The sequence below is a fragment of the Ascaphus truei genome, chromosome 6, assembly GCF_040206685.1.
Source record: "Ascaphus truei isolate aAscTru1 chromosome 6, aAscTru1.hap1, whole genome shotgun sequence".
Classification (NCBI taxonomy): domain Eukaryota; kingdom Metazoa; phylum Chordata; class Amphibia; order Anura; family Ascaphidae; genus Ascaphus; species Ascaphus truei.
Window position 1 is genome coordinate 132,098,059 of NC_134488.1, and position 19,286 is coordinate 132,117,344.

At 46.4% G+C, this 19,286-nt stretch overlaps 1 protein-coding gene across 4 annotated transcripts in view; it reads right to left on the reverse strand.

Annotated features, from left to right (window-relative positions):
• Positions 1 to 17,271: 17,271 nt before the first annotated feature.
• LOC142497920 (hyaluronan synthase 1-like) overlaps positions 17,272 to 19,286 on the reverse strand; it is a 78,132-nt gene continuing 76,117 nt past the window's right edge. For all 4 annotated transcript variants that reach the window (XM_075606370.1, XM_075606369.1, XM_075606371.1 and 1 more), the window contains one exon: positions 17,272 to 18,104. In XM_075606370.1, coding sequence (XP_075462485.1) covers positions 17,354 to 18,104 — 751 coding nt within the window. In that variant the 3' untranslated portion in view covers positions 17,272 to 17,353. The remainder of the gene's footprint in view (positions 18,105 to 19,286) is intronic.

Sequence of the window (19,286 nt, forward strand, 5' to 3'; positions counted from 1 at the left end):
GTAATGGGGGTTATTTCATTCATAAACAAGACTTTGCCCCCATAATCTGGGGACATGTCTCCAATATTACATTCCCCGGTGAAGCCGGGCACAAAAGCTAGTAGCACATAAAATCCCTTGAAATCAAAATGATGTTTTCCTTTGATACGTCTGGTACCAATGTTGTGCCCCAGAATTGCTCCCTTTTTGCCTGTGCTCCATAATCTCCTAAACGTCAAATTTCATTCATTACTTTTCTTGGTAAAAATGGTGGTGTTTTTGCTCCGGTTTTGATACGCAAGGCCTGGGACATAGCGCCTCTACAGTGCTGAGGTGCCTCATAGCGCCTCTACAGTGGCCTTAGACAGCGCGCCGTCAGGGGGCGGGCCAGTGACGTTACGGAGCTGGTTCGCCCTCATTGGGCGAACCGCTCACGTGACCGGCCCTGAGCGCCAAATTTTCAAAACTCGGTGGGACACGCTTCCGCACGCTTGCAGCGAGCCCCTGCTAAAGCCGCTCTCATTGCGGCTGCAGGGGCTCAGTTCCGAGCAGCAGCACGCCTCAGCACGGGTCAGCGCATAAGCGCTGACCATGCCCGAGGCCTTAGGCTTCATTAAATTGGGAGCGCCCTTCTCCTTCCAGGGATACGGAAGCAGGAAGTATATGGAATATTCAGTCTATCCTTCCCACCGCAAGATAAAATACATACGGAAACAAAGATGGACGGTCTATTGCACTGGTCCACGGTGCAGTGAATCAGGACACACTGTACAGCACAGCGCAGAGAATCAGGACATACTGTACAGCGCAGAGAATCAGGACATACTGCACAGCTCAGAGAATCAGAACATACAGCACAGCGCAGAGAATCAGAACATACAGCACAGCGCAGAGAATCAGGACATACAGCACAGCGCAGAGAATCAGGACATACTGTACAGCGCAGAGAATCAGGACATACAGCGCAGAGAATCAAGACATACAGCACAGCGCAGAGAATCAGGACATACTGCACAGCGCAGAGAATCAGGACATACAGCACAGCGCAGAGAATCAGGACATACTGTACAGCGCAGAGAATCAGGACATACTGCACAGCGCAGAGAATCAGGACATACAGCACAGCGCAGTGAATCAGGACATATAGCACAGCGCAGTGAATCAGGACATACAGCAGAGCGCAGAGAATCAGGACATACAGAACAGCGGAGAGAATCAGGACATACAGCACAGCGCAGAGAATCAGGACATACTGTACAGCGCAGAGAATCAGGACATACTGCACAGCGCAGAGAATCAGGACATACAGCACAGCGCAGTGAATCAGGACATATAGCACAGCGCAGTGAATCAGGACATACAGCAGAGCGCAGAGAATCAGGACATACAGAACAGCGCAGAGAATCAGGACATACAGCGCAGCGCAGAGAATCAGGACATACAGCACAGCGCAGAGAATCAGGACATACAGCAGAGCGCAGAGAATCAGAACATACTGCACAGTGTAGAGAATCAGGACATACAGCACAGCGCAGTGAATCAGGACATACTGTACAACACAGCGCAGAGAATCAGAACATACTGCACAGCGCAGAGAATCAGGACATACAGCACAGCGCAGAGAATCAAGACATACAGCACAACGCAGAGAATCAGGACATACAGCACAGCGCAGAGAATCAAGACATACAGCACAACGCAGAGAATCAGGACATACAGCACAGCGCAGAGAATCAGGACATACAGCACAGCGCAGAGAATCAGGACATATAGCACAGCGCAGTGAATCAGGACATACAGCACAGCGCAGAGAATCAAGACATATAGCACAGCGCAGTGAATCAGGACATACAGCGCAGAGAATCAAGACATACAGCACAGCGCAGAGAATCAGGACATACAACACAGCGCAGAGAATCAGGACCTACAGCACAGCGCAGAGAATCAGGACATACAGCACAGCGCAGAGAATCAGGACATACTGTACAACACAGCGCAGAGAATCAGGACATATTGTACAGCACAGCGCAGAGAATCAGGACATACTGTATAGCACAGCGCTGTGAATCAGGACATACTGTACAGCACAGCGCAGAGAATCAGGACATACTGTACATCTCTTTCCCCTGCACACATTGCTTTTTTATTGGATAGTGTAACAGGGGACTTATCCCTGTTCACAAATGTGCCTCTAATCCAGAAGTGTGGTGGTTAACGGCTGGTAGCAAATTAACTAACACCACCTGCCTGATTAGAGGTGGTAGAAAAAGCCTGCCTTTGAGACAGGAAGTGACTCCTTAGCTCTGAATGAGAGCTGACCTTTGGAGAGAACACACATCTCTGGAGCTGACCGGTCTTGAGCTCTGCCCAGCATAGCTGATTGCAAGACACCAAATAAGACTTCTAAACCTGGATGCTGATTTTCTGTGCACGCACGGGTGCGGTTCCAGGAGAGCAGAGAAGCTTACTCTACAGCAGCTAACAGATAAGACTTTCATTCTAAAGAGACTTCTTATATCTGCTTATGTCATGCTATGTGTTTGGGGCTGGGAGACCTGCTTAACTAGGAGTTGTGAATTGCATGGGATTTCACTAGAAATACTCCCAAAGGGAATTAAGCTTTATTTCCCCCCCCCCGTGTTGGATGATTTCCTGATGAAAAGGAAAAGGCACAATAAAGCCTTATTATAATTTCACCTTATAAAAGCCTCCAATTGTGTACCTCTGTGAACGTCCGTCTACATTTGGTGTCCGAGGTGGGACAAGAGGTGTCTTTGAAGTTAAAAAGGACCGGAGATTTTTATGTGAAATTTTTTGTTATGCTTTTTGGCCTACAAACAGTCTGGAAAAAAAAAAAAAACCCCTCATGCAGCAGAGATCAGAGTTAAAGGGATACACACTGTACTGAAACTTACAAAAACCCAGAAGAGACTGCTGAAGTAGCTAAACCTTATTTTGCCTATCACAAAGTGTAATATGGTCATTGAAATAGGGGTTTTGCCTTCCAGCCATAGTCAGGGTTCAAGAAGTGAGTCAGCCCTTAAAAAGGGATAGGTGTTTGTTGTTTTCAAAAGTTTCGCTGAAGCAGTGAATACAGATGGTGACCCACGAGTGGTACTGATTTTGCAAATAAAGGTTGCCACACCGTATAGGGCTACGAGATGTGAATGGAGTATATGCAGAAAAGTGTGAAAATTGATACAAGACTGTGCTGAAGCAGGGGAATTTTTAGCAAACAAATGCTGAGTGTTGAGTCACCCTGCCGGGAATGAAAGAATGTTTTTTTTTCTGCAAGTAAAAAAGTCTGCCTATATATATCTTGGGAGCAAAAACAGACACCCAAAGTATGAAGTGTGAATGCCATAATACCCAAAGATGAGACTGAAAATTACTGAACTCAGGCAGAAAACCAAATTCTGTTGCTGAAGCGGAGAGATTGCACCTAGCAAATAAATGGTGTAGAGCAAATAGACTTTTTTTTACCTAGCAACTGCACATCTTGTATACCTGATAAGAGAAAATGCATGCACAGTACTGCTGATATTGAAAAAAAAAAAATCCCAAGAAAGAAAGTCTACAGAGATGCCTGTGAGAGCTACGACCTCTACAAGCAAAATATGCCCATCTGTAGGACTACCAATATTCGGGGTTCTAGCAAATACAGCTGCAATAGTGCCTCCTGAGGTCAGGAAGAAAATTACACCTGATAGCCTAAAAATGGAGGACAAGATGCAGCGTTCCTGTAATGAACCCTACCCCACGGAAGAGTGGCCCTTCCAGTCCAATAAAGAGGAAGACCTCTCTTACGGGGAACCCGAACCGAGTCACACCCACAAAACACCCCAAGAATGGTGGGGGTGCCTGAACTCGGCACAAACAGAAAAGACCGCTCCCTTTGATGACGAATATGATCAGCAGGAGACAGAGCGGGAGCAGCAGATCACCCAATATTTCTGTCAGCTAAAGCAACTGCAAGAAAAGCCTGGCGTATATAATGAAGCTGCTAAAGTATCAAATAAAGAAGGAGACCCCAGTATTCCGGATGGGACGGAGTCATCCAAAACAAAGAAGCAGAAAAAGAAAAGCGGTTCTTCACTTACCGTGGAAGGAACAGACACATCCGCAGATCCTGTGGAGAAAAAGGGGGACGAGTTGCCCTGCAGCCTAGAGAAAATGGAGAATTCGTCCCGCGGGTAACCGAATATCCAGAGGGCCCAAGGCAGAAGTCGTGTACCCCAAAGAAGTGTCTGTCCGGTGCCAACAGTGAGGAACCCTCAACCAACCATCCCAGGGAAGTGGAGCCAGAACCAGTGAGTGACAATCCCTTGACCAGCCCTGAAGATGCCCTGAAAAATGCCAGGCATGACAGTGATCTGCTTTGTGAAGAATTGGAAAGGGAGAGAGAAAATAATGCTGAGCTACAGAGACTGTGCTCGCAATTTACTCTGCGGCCAAGACCGGATTGGAGGATCTCAACACTGAGCTAGATACTGCAAAGGCTACTATTTCCGCCATGGATGAAAAGCAGAGCCAATCTGATAAAATGGTGGCTACGCTAAAGCGGAAGTATGAGGAGGCACTGAAGCAGATGACAGTCTTCCAGCAAGAGGTTCACACTCTTCGTATAGAGCTGAATGCCTCACAACAGGAGGTCAACAGTGTCCGGATAGAAGTGGACGTATCTCAGAAAGAGGTTCAGACACTGCAGAGCACTTGATGCCTCACATCATGAGACCAACAGCTGCCGCACAGACCTGGAAGTTTCCAGAAAGGAACTACACAGTCTCACTGAGGAGCTGGACATTGCCAAAGAAACTATTGGTAATCTTGATACAGATCTCAAAGTCTCTCAGAAGGAGCTTCAGACCCTCAACCTAGAGAAGGAAGTCTCACGCCAGGAGAGTGTCATTCTCAAAGCAGATGTGCGTAAATGGAAGGAGGACTGCGAAGAAGCCCTGAAGAATACAGAGACTGAAAAAAGAGAAAATTCAAGATTAAAAAGAGAAAACTTAAAACTGAAAGAAGAAAATTTTCAGTTGACAGAAGAAGTCAAGGAAAAGTTTGAAGCAGAGCACCGACTGCAGAACCAACTGCAAGGTCTGCGTACACACCTCCAGTATGCTGAGGAGAAGCAGCAAACGCTACAGGAAGAAAAACTGCAGGCTGCTAAAGAGGTACAAGCGCTGCAGGAACGTCTGAATACCCAGTACGTCCCCACAGAGCAGTATGAGGAACTAAAGGCCACGCTGCATGTCACCAGAGCATCATTGGAAGCGGAGCTTCGATACCAGGTGACTCTGTATGAGAGGGAGCGTGAGAAGGCTCAGAAACTGGAGCAAGAGCTGAAGAGACAGGGAGACTGTTCCATTCCCTTGAGTCAGTACACCAAGGAGAAAACAGACACAGCGGCAACCTTGACGACAAAAATTACAGAGCTCCAGAATATGAAGGAGACTCTGATACAGACTCAGAGGAAGCAAAGTGCGCAGATAGATTCCCTGAGAAGAGACTTGCAAGACGCACTCAAACAGGTTGAGACTCTGCAGGCCAGTAACTTACAGATTCCTCCAATACAGAAAAAGGTATTGGCTCTGCCCAAGCACCAGTATCCCACAGTAACTAATGCCCGCGAGGACAAGGGTACAGTGGGAGTTGGGGACTCCACGCAACTTCAAAACAAAATTACGAAGTTTGAGCCACCTAAGAAAGCACTAGCCAAACCTACAGCTGCCCAACAGGCAACAAACAGAGGTAGGAGTGCAGAATCAAAGCCAGAAGAATCCTTAGCTGAGGAAGCTGAAAAAATAGGACGTTCTCTGGAAAAGGAGGTGGAGGTGCAACTCAGTCCCAAAGAAGCTGAACTGGCGACTCCATGGTGTGGAGAAACTGCAGAAAGACTGCTTCAAGAGCAGAAAACTCTACGGGCTAGTCCTAACTGCTCTACAACTGTTGCCATACACTTTGTCTACAAAAAGAGGAGTGCCCGACGCAACAGAAATCTCAAGAACGCGCACGCGATAAAAAGACTTTACGTGGAAAGAGTCCTCCTCGTGCGACTGAGGAGTGCTGATCTCAAGCATCTTCGGGAGGAGACAAAAATAAACTGGAGAAAGGGCTCCAATCCCAGCGGGACAAAGGGTTCTCTTCCTCCATCCACTCTCATTCAAGTCACAGAAAGATCTCGAATGAGAGTGGAAGGATGGGCTTTGGCCATGGTAAGCCCGAGCTTCCCACAAACAGGGGAGGTATGTAACAGGGGACTTATCCCTGTTCACAAATGTGCCTCTAATCCAGCAATGTGGTGGTTAACGGCTGGTAGCAAATTAACTAACACCACCTGCCTGATTAGAGATGGTAGAAAAAGCCTGCCTTTGAGACAGGAAGTGACTCCTTAGCTCTGAATGAGAGCTGACCTTTGGAGAGAACACACATCTCTGGAGCTGACCGGTCTTGAGCTCTGCCCAGCATAGCTGATTGCAAGACACCAAATAAGACTTCTAAACCTGGATGCTGATTTTCTGTGCACGCACGGGTGCGGTTCCAGGAGAGCAGAGAAGCTTACTCTACAGCAGCTAACAGATAAGACTTTCATTCTAAAGAGACTTATTATATCTGCTTATGTCATGCTATGTATTTGGGGCTGGGAGACCTGCTTAACTAGGAGTTGTGAATTGCATGGGATTTCACTAGAAATACTCCCAAGGGAATTAAGCTTTGTTTCCCCCCTGTGTTTGGATGATTTCCTGATGAAAAGGAAAAGGCACAATAAAGCCTTATTATAATCTTACCTTAAAAAAGTCTCCAATTGTGTACCTCTGTGAACGTCCGTCTACAGATAGCATCAGATTTTCACTCACACACAATTATTTCTTTTTTGATCAACAGTTTTATCTCCAAACACGTGGGACTGCTATGGGGACTTCTTTTGCCCCCTCCTACGCCAACCTTTTTATGGGTTGGTGGGAGATGTCCCACGTGTTTGGAGATTCCAACCCCTTTAGGCATCATATAGCGTTTTACAAGCGCTATATAGTTGACCTTCTTATGATCTGGAGTGGTGGGGAGGATGACCTGGAGAAGTTTTTTGATTATCTGGCAGATAACACACTGAATCTCAGATTTACGCATTTGTTTGATATGTATCAAATACAATTTTTAGATCTCAATTTATATATTGACATTGAAAATAAAATTCAATCTGATATATTCAGAAAAGAAAATGCCAGAAATTCATTACTTCATGCCAGAAGTTGTCACTCCCGCCCTCTGGTCAGAGGCATCCCAAGAGGACAGTTCCTTCGTTTACGTCAGAACTGTTCCTCTTTGGAGGAGTTTGTACACAGGGCGGGTGAGATGAGGGATAGATTTCTGTTGAGGGGGTATGCTAAAAAGGATCTTGATCAAGCCTATGACATAGCTCTTGGCACTGAAAGAGATGTGCTAATTAATATGGACAAGAGTCAATCCAGCCAGGGTGGATCAATCAAGAGCACTGATGCGCCCTACTTTATTACTAACTACAGCGAACAAGCCCGCGCTATTAAATCGATAATTTATAAACATTGGGCCACACTATCTTTGGACCCAATGTTGCAGAAAATGGTTTGTACTGGCCCTCGTGTAGTTTTTCGCAAAGCGGCTACATTAGGTAATTTCTTGTCACCAAGTATGTTACAGCCCAATACCCAAAAGAAAAATAGGTTATCTTTGTTTCCCAAGTTATTGGGTTCATACAAATGTGGTCATTGTACGATATGTCCCAATATGAGCAAATCAATACATTTTTCTAACCGGGATGAAACCCGCAGATTCAAGATAAAATCTTTTATGTCTTGTCAGACAAATTTTGTTGTTTACCTGTTGAGATGCGGATGCAGTAAACAATACGTGGGCCTAACGAGCAGAGTCCTTAAGATTCGCATTTTAGAGCACTTAAGGCTTATACGTAATCACGATATGCTGCATCCGGTATCTTTACACTTTAACACCTGTCCATTGGGTTCGGTGGGTTCCTTGCGATGTTTAGCCATTGAGCATATTCCTTTACCCCCTCGACGAGGAGATCGGATTAAAATCTTGCATCAACGAGAGGCCCATTGGATTTTTGCATTGAACACCCTGCAACCCAATGGACTTAATGTAGAATGGGATCTGCGATGTTTCTTATAATATGATTTGTATCTCTTTGTTTATTGGTTTAGGTAGAGTTTGCTTTGTCTTTGCATAATTTTAAGTTTTAAATCAGGATTACTTAGCTCATTTTATTTTAGGTGCAATGTTTTTTATCCTCCGCGTCTGTCTTCTTCTTTTTCTTTTTCTATTCACTTTCATCCCCACCACCCCCCCTCACCCCGCCCACCCCCCGTCCTCCTCTTTCTTGTTGCCCTTTATGTTTCATTGCTGTTTCCCCAGAATTATATCATTATTCAGTCCATCAGCCACTATATACTCAACATATGATTACTGTTGTGAAATGTATTTAGTTATCCTTTTCACTTAGTTTAATGGTTTTGTGGCTGTATTTTTATTGAAAGATTAATATCAGGGGTGCAGTTTTACTATGAATGTTGCAACCAGATTTTTAAGATACCCTTTGTGTTATTGCCTTATAATAATATGAGCCATATACTGTAGAATTGATCTAATTTATGAATGTTCTGTGGCCTCTCAAAATACATACATTACATAGACATGTCTTATGATAATGATATTGCTTTATAATGGGCATTTTTCTATGAAGGGGTTAACAATTCAATCCGTTTTCGCGGGCTTTTATAATATAAATGTTCAGGCTCATACCACGTCTCCCCACTCCGAGACGAAGCGCTGTACTCCTTTTCTCATACTGAACAGCACAGCGCAGTGAATCAGGACATACAGCACAGCGCAGTGAATCAGGACATATAGCACAGCGCAGTGAATCAGGACATACAGCACAGCGCAGTGAATCAGGACATACAGCACAGCGCAGTGAATCAGGACATACAGCACAGCGCAGAGAATCAGGACATACAGCGCAGAGCAGAGAATCAGGACATACAGCACAGCGCAGTGAATCAGGACATACAGCACAGCGCAGAGAATCAGGACATACAGCACAGCGCAGAGAATCAGGACATACAGCACAGCGCAGAGAATCAGGACATACAGCACAGCGAATCAGGACATACAGCACAGCGCAGAGAATCAGGACATGCAGCACAGCGCAGAGAATCAGGACATACTGCACAGCGCAGAGAATCAGGACATCCAGCACAGCGCAGAGAATCAGGACAGTCAGCACAGCGCAGAGAATCAGGACAAACAGCACAGCGCAGAGAATCAGGACAAACAGCACAGCGCAGAGAATCAGGGCATACAGCACAGCGAATCAGGACATACAGCACAGCGCAGAGAATCAGGACATACTGCACAGAGCAGAGAATCAGGACATACTGCACAGCGCAGAGAATCAGGACATACAGCACAGCGCAGAGAATCAGGACGCACAGCGCAGAGAATCAGAACCTACAGCACAGAGCAGTGAATCAGGACATACAGCACAGCGCAGAGAATCAGAACATGCAGCACAGAGAATCAGGACATACAGCACAGCGCAGAGAATCAGGACATACTGCACAGTGCAGAGAATCAGGACATACAGCACAGCGCAGAGAATCAGGACGCACAGCGCAGAGAATCAGAACATACAGCACAGAGCAGTGAATCAGGACATACAGCACAGCGCAGAGAATCAGAACATGCAGCACAGAGAATCAGGACATACAGCACAGCGCAGAGAATCAGGACATACAGCACAGCGCAGAGAATTATGACATACAGCACAGCGCAGGGAATCATGACATACAGCACAGCGCAGAGAATCAGGACATACAGCACAGCGCAGAGAATCAGGACATACAGCACAACGCAGAGAGTCAGGACATACAGCACAGCGCAGAGAATCAGGACATACAGCACAGCGCAGAGAATCAGAACATACAGCACAGCGCAGAGAATCAGGACATACTGCACAGCGCAGAGAATCAGGACATACAGCACAGCGCAGAGAATCAGGACATACAGCACAGCGCAGAGAATCAGGACATACAGCACAGCGCAGAGAGTCAGGACATACAGCACAGCGCAGAGAATCAGGACATGCAGCGCAGAGAATCAGGGCATACAGCACAGCGCAGAGAATCAGGACATGCAGCGCAGAGAATCAGGACATACAGCACAGCGCAGAGAGTCAGGACATACAGCACAGCGCTGAGAGTCAGGACATACAGCACAGCGCAGAGAATCAGGACATACAGCACAGCGCAGAGAATCAGGACATACAGCACAGCGCAGAGAATCAGGACATACTGCACAGCGCAGAGAATCAGGACATACAGCACAGCGCAGAGAATCAGGACATACAGCACAGCGCAGAGAATCAGGACATACAGCGCAGAGAATCAGGACATACAGCACAGCGCAGAGAATCAGGACATGCAACGCAGAGAATCAGTACATACCGCACAGCTCAGAGAATCAGGACAAACAGCACAGCGCAGTGAATCAGGACATATAGCCCAGCGCAGAGAATCAGGATATACAGCACAGCGCAGAGAATCAGGACATACAGCACAGCGCAGAGAATCAGGACATACAGCGCAGAGAATCAGGACATACAGCACAGCGCAGAGAATCAGGACATACAGCACAGTGCAGTGAATCAGTACATACAGCACAGTGCAGAGAATCAGGACATACAGCACAGCGCAGAGAATCAGGACATACTGCCAGCGCAGAGAATCAGGACATACAGCACAGCGCAGAGAATCAGGACATACAGCACAGCGCAGAGAATCAGGACATACAGCACAGCGCAGAGAATCAGGACATACCGCACAGTGCAGTGAATCAGGACATACCGCACAGTGCAGTGAATCAGGACATACAGCACAGCGCAGCAACCAAAGGGGTAATTTATCAAAGTTTCCCATGTGCAATACTAAGGTAAAAGTGGAGCAAAAAATGCCCCAGATTTATCCGCCCAAACAAACCCTGACTTCATTATTTCCCAATACATTACCTTTTCATGTAAGAAGTAATGTGCTGTAGAGTATTTTCGCTCTTGTTTTGCACACCGAGACATTATTACATTTCCCCCAAGGTGACTAGCGGCCCTTTGACCAAAACTTTCTAACTGTGTACGTACTGTAATAATGTTTCGCAGCTGCAAAAACGGGGCAAAATCAGTGCTAAAAACTGCACCAGAAGCTGGAGTTTTCCCCTTTGATGGACGTGGTGTCACCTTCTGCGCTGATTTCTGCGCTGGTTTCGCTCCAGTTTTGCAAGCGGGAGACTTTAGCAAATGACCCCCAGTGGTGACAGAAGAGCCCTATGCAAGCTGTGTCCCTCACCGAGGAGCGTCCTACAGACAGAAGCATCTGAGCGTTTAACGTACCGCTAGCTTCTAAGGTCTCGGGCATGGTCAGCGCCGTGCTGAGCCGTGCGGCTGCTCGAAACTGAGCCCCTGAAGCCGCAATGAGAGCGGCTTTAGCAGGGGCTCGCGCACGCTTCTGCACGCTTGCAGAAGCGTGTGTCTCACACAGTTTTGAAATTTGGCGCTCGCTGGAGCGCAGGGCCGGTCACGTGAGCGGTTCGCCCAATGAGGGCGAACCAGCTCCGTGACGTCACTGGCCCGCCCCCTGACGGCGCGCTGAGTAAGGCCAGGAAAAGCACCGCTTACCCTGAGCCTCAGCGCGCCTCCGCACTGTTTGGGGCACTATGTCCCAGGCCTAATTCCAGTAACTCCAACAAAAGCTTCATGGCAAGAGAGTCTGACATTGCTGAAGAGAAGGGGTTAAATGTTCAGAGCACAGATACAAACATTCATTCCTTTCCTGTGCTCCAGGGTTGGGAAGTCCTGGCAGATATAATTATCAGGCAGTGGGTTACAGTGGCGCCTTGTAACCAGTCACTCTCCGTTTCCTGCAATGTTCTGCTCTCCACTTTTCCCTGCAGAGAAAACCACGGATTGTGACCCTCCCCGTGACAGAGGAACAGAGCCAGAATGGAACCGTGGCCCATCCAGTCTGATTCTCCCTCTTCAGGAGCATAGAGGCAGAAAAGGATTATGGTCAAATAAAGCTGTCCCTCCCAGTGACAGGGACACAGAGACACGGGGAGTTTTTAGTTACGTCTCCCAACGTCAACACCCCTGCAAAGGAACAGGAAAACGCTATCTGCTGTCAAAGGGGTTTCTTTTCTTTGGGAAACGTCGGTCTGTTATTTGCACTGATTTTGCCCCAGTATTTAATCTTAAATGGGTTTCCCCCGCAGAGTCAGGCATGTCCTACACTAGGGCACATCGACCCAGAAACATCAAGCAGTGGGAAGGGAAACCGGAGTTATCTCCAACAATTAGTACATTTTTGGTCATGTTCCAGACTAGTTAAGTCCTCCAGCTTTCCTTACCAATGCGTGATGTATCTGGCCTTAATTTATCACTGTCTTTTGTGACTTTAAAACTAGGGCAACAATGCCCCAGATTTATCTACGAAGGGCAATTTCAACTTTAATGGCGCACAGTTCTGCCTCACTTTTGCAGCTAGGAGACTTTGATAAATAATTATGTAGCCATGCCATCTGTGGCTACTAGTTTGTCCCCTCCTGGCAGAGGAGCTGCACTTGAATGTCAGCGAGAGGCGGTGACATCAGTCCTGGGCATGACCAATCATGAGCAAGACCTGGTGTCCTCCTCCTGGTAGTACTTAAAAGGCAGGACCGGCCTAAATTTAGTAGTGCCTTCCCCCACTTGAGTAAGGCAGGTCACACAGTGGAAAGGCTGAGATTGGGCCTTCTCCAGTCCTCTTCCCTCTGGGGGAGAGTGAATGTGGACCATTCCTCTGCCTCTGCTAGAGAGGTGGGGAAGAGCTAGGATGGCTGCGGGTGCCCTTGGCCTGTACTGATGGTCCAGGGACAATCCTTCAGTGAGAGCTGTGATGTACAGAGTGAATAAACCAGTCCTGTTGTTATATACCTCCTGCCTGGTGCATGACCTTACTGAGGGGAGAGGTAATAGTTCTACTGTGGGAGATCACCTTCAGTTCCTGGAGCCTATGGCAGATGGAGGCACTGAACTGCTAAAGAGATATGTGGGCTATGAACCCCAGAAGCCTGATGATCCTGTGTCCCCACTACCACCGGCGGACGACTCCCCCCCCCCCCCACCCATCATCAGGTCAAACATGAAAAATACCAATACCCTCTAGATTCTTCCACTTAATGCTGCTTCAAAGCCTACAATACATAATTAACCATTTCTTATTTCGTACTTTCATTAAACCTCCTGCACAAAGCACAATATAATTAACCATTTTCGCATGTCTTCATTTAAAAGATGGGATCTTTAGTTCCAAATCTTGGTCAAAACATAAACCCAGCCGCCTGCCTGACCGCGGTAATTCCCAAAGGTTAGGTCCGACACAGGCGATACATTGTTACCTGGTCCCTGCTTCCCTCTTTCATATACAAGAGAATAAAATGGACTCCGACACGTTAAAAACACTTGCTGCCTACCAATTAGTGGATCACCTGGGTGGGTGGAGGTGGAGGTTCAGGCAGAAGTAAGCGATGGCCCAACGAGGATACAGAAAAGTTCTACTAGTAATGTCTACGAAGGGACCTATTGTCTGGCAATGGCTTGGTCTCTCCCGGGACATGTTACTGATTTGGCCTGTGCATGACCGTGTGAATTGTCCAGTATTTATTGGGGTATTGTGGGATACTTGAAGCTGGATGTCTTCTTGCCGCACTAATAATGTACGTCACCCGACGTTATTACATAATAAACTGTTTTATTTGCAGGTTGCAAACACACAACGTTTCGGGGATCTCCCTTCCTCGGGTGCAATATTTACCTGCACCTTACAAAGGAAAAGGGCACCCACTACAATTATCTATAAGGAGTGCGGTAAGATCCAAAACCTGTGTCCTGACTATTGTAGGGACGCCGTAACAGAAGGGCTGTGTCTAACTGTGGTTATCACTGAAGTATATTGCAGTGACCAAGCCTGTCCTACACAGCACAGGGTGGCAGTGATCAGACGTCAGTACCATTCCCCTGCACAGGATAACAGTGATATAGAGACAGACCGGAGCTATTATCCATCAGTCCTGTCCCTACCATACGATAAGATCAGTCTACTTTACTTACTGTGAAAGCAAACCGGCAGAGCTAGGAAAGGGTTAACCCCGGGACGGCCTTTATGTGTTGCTGGCCTTTCTGGAAGCGGAGAGGTTAAATAGGAGAATACTTTGCATAGAAAGCAAAGCTTCGCTAGTGAAATGGCAGCCGATCAGCGCCACACACTGTATCTCGAGCCCAGCGCATGAAATAACGGTTTCTGTACTTTGTACATTCCTGCGTCTTACCCAAAGCCACAACTGGCGTATTTTCTAAGTACAGCCTAATTGAGAGCAGGTGAGTTGATGCAGCTGTTTCCGCAGCAAATATATTTATTTTAGTTCACATTTTACTCTGGTCTTCCTATAAACAGAAAGGAGACCGGGGATTGTGGGACTGCAGCCTCATCCCTTTAGGTGTCATTCATCAAAGAAAACAACAGGAGTTCTTCTGGTGCAATTCTCTTGCACAGAGTTTGCACCCGGGAGACTTTGGTAAATGCCCCCCCCCCCCCCCCCATGACTTTGGATCAACACTGTGCAGTTTGTTTTTCTTGCCCCTGGTTTGCAGCGGGAGACTTTGCCACACGGGGCAGAATGTATCAATGCAAAAGTGGTGCAACCCTGGAGCAAGCAAACTGCAACATATGTATCAAATAAAATATCCATGTCCCGTGGGTGCTTCAGCTGCAACCCCCAACTGCTGGCCACCCACGCCACCCTCTTCTCAGAGCAGAGGCAGGAACGATGGTGCTGGTGTGAGCCGTAGCTTCTCCCTGCTCCTTCAGCTGCTACCCCCAGACTGCCTGTTGCCCCCCAACCCCTAAGCCAGGGGAGACCAACTCCAGTCCACATTGGCTTCCAACAGGCCAGGTTTTTGGGATATGCCTGCTTCAGCACATTGCTCAGTCATCAGTACTTCCAGGTGTCAGTATCAGTGTCCCTATGAGCAGCTCTTGAGCTGTCCAACCCTAGAGGTAAAGTTCTAGCTGTCTGTAAAGGGGCAGGTTCAATTTTGTGGGTTCAAAACGATTCGTTTAGGAATATTTAAATCCCCCTTAAGGTAGCTGTATCTATCTTGTGTAAACTGAAAATGGAGGAACAGAGAGTTAAAGCGGTTCAGCCACTTATGTATATATGCTAGCACCATAATTACTTTATAAACAAACAGCTAAGCTAACAATTTGGGGGACTTATTCATGTCTTTTCGAGATAAGATTGTTTGTCTAACATTGTAAAAACTATGTCCAAGTATTTGTTTACCATGGAAATGTAAAATGTTTAATTTACAATAAAACACATACTTGGCTGTCTTTCTGCTTTTTAATGGGTCAATCTGCTGCGTTTAACCTTTTCACCACGGTCCAGTCCCTGGAGGCTGGAACTGACCCTATAAGTTCGGAGGGTGGCAGGATCTGGTTACCGAACCGTTTTACGTACAGGCGTTTGTACAAAATAACAGAAGTCTCATAGTGGGGACAGATTTCTGTGGCTATGAAACAGAGCAACGCCTGAACCACAGACATCCTCAGTCTGACAAAAGATATGTTCGTGCTGCTTCACGGGCCATGAGCAAGCAGAGCAGCCGGGGAATCTGCCAAGGGGCTCAGTATCCAGGATGTGGCAGCTCCTGGGGATGGAATTCTCATCGTCCGGACTTCACACCGAGCCCCCACATACTGTACCTTTCATTTCACCGTGAGCTCTCATTCCCTTCGGGGAGAGACGGAGGAGAAGCAAACAGAATAACATGAATTTCATGTTTTAAATTCGATGTTTATACCCAGTGATTATACTACCTGTTTGAGGCAGATCATCCACGTGCACATTTACCCTTTGACGTTTCAATCGCTTTTATGTAGGTAATTACTTGGCCAATGAAAGTATCACACAACCTTTCTGTTTCATGTTATGTTTTTGTTCTCCCTTATGCAAGAGACCTGCACACATGAAAACGAGACAAGAGACCTGCACACATGAAAACGAGACAAGAGACCTGCACACATGAAAACGAGACAAGAGACCTGCACACATGAAAACGAGACAAGAGACCTGCACACATGAAAACGAGACAAGAGACCTGCACACATGAAAACGAGACAAGAGACCTGCACACATGAAAACGAGACAAGAGACCTGCACACATGAAAACGAGACAAGAGACCTGCACACATGAAAACGAGACAAGAGACCTGCACACATGAAAACGAGACAAGAGACCTGCACACATGAAAACGAGACAAGAGACCTGCACACATGAAAACGAGACAAGAGACCTGCACACATGAAAACGAGACAAGAGACCTGCACACATGAAAACGAGACAAGAGACCTGCACACATGAAAACGAGACAAGAGACCTGCACACATGAAAACGAGACAAGAGACCTGCACACATGAAAACGAGACAAGAGACCTGCACACATGAAAACGAGACAAGAGACCTGCACACATGAAAACGAGACAAGAGACCTGCACACATGAAAACGAGACAAGAGACCTGCACACATGAAAACGAGACAAGAGACCTGCACACATGAAAACGAGACAAGAGACCTGCACACATGAAAACGAGACAAGAGACCTGCACACATGAAAACGAGATGAGACAAGAGACCTGCAGACATGAAAACGAGACAAGAGACCTGCACACATGAAAACGAGATGAGACAAGAGACCTGCACACATGAAAACGAGACAAGAGACCTGCACACATGAAAACGAGACAAATCGCCAAAAGACCCTTTGTTGTTCTTTCCTGTTTTTAAATGGAATCTAATAACACATTTCACATTAGTCCATACGGGCATTTTTATTTCTCTTGGGATCGATGCATCAAAGTATATCGCTCCCGCCTGGTCCATGCACGTCAGTTTGTAATTCCGGCATTATCAGCACAAGGAGTTGGGGAGGAACGGACATGTGCTATAATATTGTATTATTATAACCCGGAGGAATAGCATGTTAAAGATACTATTTAAATGAGACAGCATGGCCAAAGTGAACAACGAGTCTAAACAACTGCACTGAACCTCACTAGAGACCATGCTCAGAGCCCATAACCAGTGGCATCATTGATTTCACACCAAGGAGTCATGACATAATCTTCCCAATATGTCCTTTGCACCCCCCCCCCCCCCCCCCCCGCAATGCATATATGGAATTGGGTCAGAACCACTGACAAGCATGGACTCTTGTGCAGACATTGCTTCGTTCACAGTCTGGTGATCTCTACATCTCCCAAACTGCCGGCCCACGTTTCTTGGGTGTTCCCCATCTCTGTCTCCCCCGCCTGCGACAGATAATACTTTCCATATCTCTTCCGACAGCATCTTCTGACCCACAGAAAGTACATTGTGATGATGCACACCCAATACAGACAATAGGCTACAAACCCATACATGAGATACATTCTCTCCTGATGCTTCTCTGGGGTCTCCCAATCTTGTGTGAGAGCTTCTGCAGTGGCACACACCAAGCCCCCACAGAGAATGGTACACCAGACAGAGAGGGGAACAAGAGCCACATAGTTGCCCACGCGATTCCTCCGGCCTGAAGTCCCCCAGCACGTCTTGTTGATGGTGAAGATGGCAAAATACTTGGTGGGCAGAAGGCTAGCCATGTACAGCAAGGAGTAAGCTGACATGAAGACCATGACTGGGTTTCTCTGTAGCCAAGCGGCATAGAGCCCTTTAATTAATCCCACAAGCTGAATGCAGAGCAACACCCAGAGAATGTGCCACAAGCCCCCCGTGTAGAAGATCTTCACTACTGTGACTGTGACCAAGAATGGGAAGAGTCCTGACACCACAGACTCGTAGGTCATCCAGATGTGGTGCTTGTGCCACCACTTGGCGTTGTACAGCCACTCCCGGAAGTAGGACTTGGTCCAGCGAGTCTGCTGGTTCAGCCAACGCAGTAACTGAGCCGGAGTCTCTGTGTAGCAGATTGAAGAGAAGATGTATCTGGGGAGTGATACAAGAACATAAAAGGGGAATATCAAAGTTTCATAGCTGAAAAACTAGCGCATAAAAAACCCCAATAGCTTTATCAAATATAACATCTTATTTAAAACAATGGGGATTTTCTTTGTGTTAGCGCCTGTATTACAGCCGGAAAAGTGACCCTCGGGTTATATAAACTAGATGTAAAACATTGCTTTTGAGGTGCGTTTTAGGCCTTTATTCAATATGCTGTGAAAGTTACGTTCATTTCCATGGGGGCTCAGAGGCTTTTCTGAGAAGCATCTTTATAGCACATTAAATAAGGGTGTGTGTGTCTGTGCATACATTCCTCTGTGTGTATCAGTAAATGATTTATGGCAAACAAAGAGAAAAAGTCCTTGGCGCACTACCAGGTATATTAAACCTGGTGAATAAGTTCCCATTTCTCTGAAAGAAGGAACAGTTCGTAGATCTCACAGATGATCTTTCAGATATTCTTTGCCGGTGAATGTATATCTGAAATCAGATAAAACAGAAGGACCATTGCGCAGTACTCTCTGATACTGGAGATCCCACCCACACAGCTGCTAGCTACTTACATGAAAGTAGATAGCAAGAGGCCTTGAAAGGTATCTTTAGCTGGTGCGCTGGTGTATGAGACTGGATAGCAGTGGGTCTTCAGGTGGTGATAATTGCCCTCTCCACATGGATCAATCACAGTCACGGAAGATACATAAAATAATAAAAAATGCCAATGGTGTAGTACCATTAAATACGTGAGTGAGACCGCAATCACCATATGTTCATATACTATATGTAGTCTATGACAGGTGCTGTAAAGGGTAGATGCACAATAGTATCAGTGTAGATCAAAAAGATTTGATCAGAAAGAAACCCTTTATAATTAGCACTCAGAATGTCACACTTATTATTTTAATGGACAAAATAGTCCTGCAGTGAATTACTGCTTGTATGTCTGGTACTCCCGAATCACCGAGGATATCAAAAATAATAAAATTTTATTAATTCTACATAGAAATTTTAAAAACACAGATACATTCTTAAAAATCCCTATAGTCATGTGGTAGATATGTGCAAGTCAATAAGGTAAGTGCAAATGACTCTTCAATATATTTACATATCCTGACATCAATTCTCAAAGCTGTGAGATCTATGAACTGTTCCTTCTTTCAGAGAACTGGG